This window comes from Olea europaea, chromosome 13 (genome assembly GCF_002742605.1).
Source record: "Olea europaea var. sylvestris chromosome 13, O_europaea_v1, whole genome shotgun sequence".
In the NCBI taxonomy this organism is placed as follows: Eukaryota; Viridiplantae; Streptophyta; class Magnoliopsida; order Lamiales; family Oleaceae; genus Olea; species Olea europaea.
Genome location: NC_036249.1, coordinates 26507659 through 26511352, shown reverse-complemented (window position 1 = coordinate 26511352; position 3694 = coordinate 26507659). Strand labels below are relative to the sequence as shown.

Here is a 3694-nt window from a genome sequence, read left to right as displayed (position 1 = left end):
AACGCCTTTTCAACATCTGAGAAAGTGAAATGAAAGGCTGAGAAACGGGCTGTGTAGGTAAATTTGGGAGAACAAGAAAACTTACTCCACTTGTATTTCTCAAATTCTTACACTAGAGAGAGAGAGAGAGAGAGAGAGAGAGAGAGAGAGAGAGTATGGCACTAGAAGCAGTGATATTCCAGCAAGATTTGTTTGGGCAAAGTAGCAAAGATCTGTACAGCTTATACAATTTAGTAGAAGGGAAATGGGATTTTGAGCCTGATCCAATTCAAATAGCAGAAGAAACCTCTTTTGTAAGTGTTGAGAACAATCTGAATTATGTACTTCCTCATCATCAAGTGATGCAGCAAGATGCAAAGGAAGAATTTGCCAACACCGTATCTGTCAGAGGAAAACGACGTCGTTCGAGGATAAAAAAGAACGTTGAAGAGATTGAAACTCAGAGAATGACTCACATAGCAACTGAGCGGAATCGCCGGAAACAGATGAACGATTACCTTTCTGTCTTGCGTGCTCTAATGCCAGATTCTTATGTTCAAAAGGTCTCTCTCTCTCTCTCTCTCTCTCTCTCTCTCTATTTGCAAGTATAATAAAATGTAAATATGTCAAGAGCCTTACCTTTAACAAATAAAAAGTATAAATTCGATCGCCTTTTCGAAATATCAAGAATCCAACAAAATTTACTGCCTTCCAGCTAAAAAGAGATGATCTATTATATCTTCAACTCTCCTTCCGATTGAGGATGTCAGATTCACTTTTTTATAGACTCAATCTTTATAAATAGGTAATAACGAGACTTGAAATCAACATACGTGTACCACATTGAATCACAGGTTTTAATCTCTTATTTATTCATGTCTTTAACATATATATGTATTTCAGGGTGATCAAGCTTCAATAGTTGGTGGTGCCATTAATTATGTTAAAGAGCTGGAGCAGCAGTTACAGCTCATGGGTGGGCTGAAGAAGTATTCGAAAGAAAATCTTGAAACTGAAACATCATCATCGTCATCGTCATCACCATCACATCCGTTTGGCGAATTCTTCACCTGCCCACAGTATTCTACGACTGCGATGGCTATGGCTATGGCAGATGGGATGGAAATAGCCAAGGCCGACATTGAAGTAACGATGGTAGAGAGCCATGCTAATGTCAAAATTAGATCGAAGAAGCACCCGAAAAGATTACTGAAAATAGTTTCAGGGCTTCAAAATCTGAGACTTACCATTCTCCATCTAAACGTTACAACAGTTAATCAAGTAGTGCTCTACTCTCTAAGTGTCAAGGTCAGTTTTTTTCTACACCAAAAATTTCTCCAGTCACCTATGTTGAAAATGCAACAAAACGTGGCACGAAACCTAAAAAAGGGTACTTGTGAAAAGGAAACATTTCACTTTTTCAAGCTTCCAAATTAAATTTTGAATTTGTTTTTCCAGGTAGAAGATGGCTGCAACCTGACTTCCGTAGATGAAATAGCAGCTGCTGTGAATCAATTATTGAGCTAGAATGAACGGGAACAGTCAGATTGAACAAAATATCTCGATTCCAAGAATGAAGTGGCGAAATTTCATGAACAATCTGTTCTCTCTTATTTATTCACATTAGAAAGAAAATAAAAACACTAATATAATGCAATAAAAGAGAGAGAGACAATCGTGGTATTTGATTTCTTTTCTCTTTATTTATGTGAATTTTCTGTATTTTATCCTATATAAGAAAGTGTCCAGCATCTTGTTTTTGGGAGAGGATTCATTTCCACTTTGCAAATGTCATTAAGTTCCAAAGTTAGCATATTCAGTACGTAGAGTAGATTTAATGTTATTGGGCTGTATTAAGAATGAAAAAGAAATTAAAATCTTGTGTTATTTCAATGTCTATTCGTGTTTAGTACTGCGTGTTATTTTAAACATGTTATGGTTATTTGTTTCATTAGCTCATTCGTGTTCGAATATAAGTTAATCTTATGTTTAAGAATGTTATGTTTCAAGACATATTTGAATTTGTGGTTTTTTCTTATTTATTCATGTTCACATGAAGTTAACAATTACATCGAAATAAGAAATTTATAATTTTTACCTACGAAAAGATTAATGATTTAAATCTTATAACTTCTTAACCTAACTTGGGTTAATTTTTATAAATTAGTTATAAACATTAAATTATTTTTTATCTATACATTTTGTGGAATCACAAGTAATATCCACATAGCCGTAACTTATTCCCCTGAAGTTGTAAACTGATTTTAAATACTTCACAAACAAGCCTTTATATACAATATTAAATTTTATATATTTGTGAACTTTTTTTTTTTTTTTTTATAAATAATATGTAAATATTTATAGTGAAAAGCGATTCAAATATTTTTATTTGAAAAAAGTCAACTTTGGCCGTTAATTTTTTAAACCTTCCACCCTGAGTAAAACAAGTTCATAATTATTGCAAGTAAATAGTCAAAAGATATAATCAATAACTCATGATTACTAGTAATAAAATTTCACAAAAATAAGACAACAAGTGATGATTTAGAATCAAAATAGTGTCCACAAATTTTGAAAATTTAAAATTTTAAACCCTTTAATAGCTTCGACAGGAGTATTTTCATTTGTAGATCGAGGAATAACACGAGAGTACAATGTAATGTAGCATAACATATTTTGTAATACATAAAGATGAATTATATATACGATTTCATACCATGTGAAATCTAAAGTCTCCAGCTTTTAGTTTGTAGTAAATAAATATCCAACTTTTGAATTTTGTAGGAAGTGACAATTTCTATACGATTTCTTTTCCGTCCAAACGGTCAAAAGTATATTATTCAACCTTTTAAATCCACTAATCATCTCCAATTATCTCCCATGAGCAACACCACATAAATATACAGTGGTTAATCCATATAAATATTGCTATACAATCTTGTATTATTGGATTTGCACGTCATCCTCTAGATATAATATCAGACATACAATTCAATAAAATCTTTGTCGAATTATTAAAGTTAAGATCTATTAAAATATTGAGAAATGTATGTGGGACATATTTTTCTTGATTGAAAATTGTGGTATCAATTTTGTGAATAATGTTCTAAACATTCACAAGCTTGAACTCTTAAAAGAATAGAGTCTACATCACAACACTCTTTAGTGCCTCAAAGAATACGTCAATAAAAATGATTCATTACTCATTTAGGATTAAGACACGTCTCTACTAAATTTAAGTAGACATTACTACGTTAAATTTTTATGTATCTTTTTATACACAAATGTCTCTACTTGAAAACTAGAGTCAAAACGTTCACCAACGAATTGGACAACGATTTATTTTTTATTTTTTCCTTTTTTTCGATAGAATAAAATACAATATAACTAGCAAAATATTTAATATCAATAATCTATTTTGGAAATGTATAATGTTGAAAAAGTGAGGGTGAGAATGAAATATAATTGAATGATTAATCATTGAGGTAGTAATAAGCATTATTTTATTTACATGATGTGTAGTTAAATAAAACAAAAAGGTTATGAAATTTGATTTGACATTCCTTGTAAATATATATAGAACCAACGGCAAAGGATCTAATCCAAATTTGTTAAATCTTGTCATGCCTACCATTTCATTACCAGTTTCAAATGAGCACACTTCATACTCTTCGAGTATTATAATTTTTTTTTCACCCAAAATCATAATAAATAC

General features: G+C 31.2%; 1 protein-coding gene across 1 annotated transcript; it reads left to right on the top strand.

Moving 5' to 3' along the window:
- Positions 1 to 1878, top strand: LOC111408061 (transcription factor bHLH96-like). The gene is made up of 3 exons (XM_023037826.1): positions 1 to 542; positions 883 to 1287; positions 1438 to 1878. Exons 1-3 carry the CDS (start codon positions 156 to 158, stop codon positions 1504 to 1506), a joined length of 861 nt encoding a protein of 286 aa, XP_022893594.1. The 5' UTR covers positions 1 to 155; the 3' UTR covers positions 1507 to 1878.
- The last annotated feature ends 1816 nt before the right edge of the window (positions 1879 to 3694 follow it).

Bases quoted from the DNA above. Each gene is read 5' to 3' on its own strand.
- LOC111408061 (XM_023037826.1), top strand. From the start codon at position 156: ATGGCACTAGAAGCAGTGATATTCCAGCAAGATTTGTTTGGGCAAAGT. The intron at 543-882 runs GTCTCTCTCTCT...TATGTATTTCAG, and splicing joins CAGATTCTTATGTTCAAAAG to GGTGATCAAGCTTCAATAGT. The intron at 1,288-1,437 runs GTCAGTTTTTTT...TTGTTTTTCCAG, and splicing joins TCTACTCTCTAAGTGTCAAG to GTAGAAGATGGCTGCAACCT.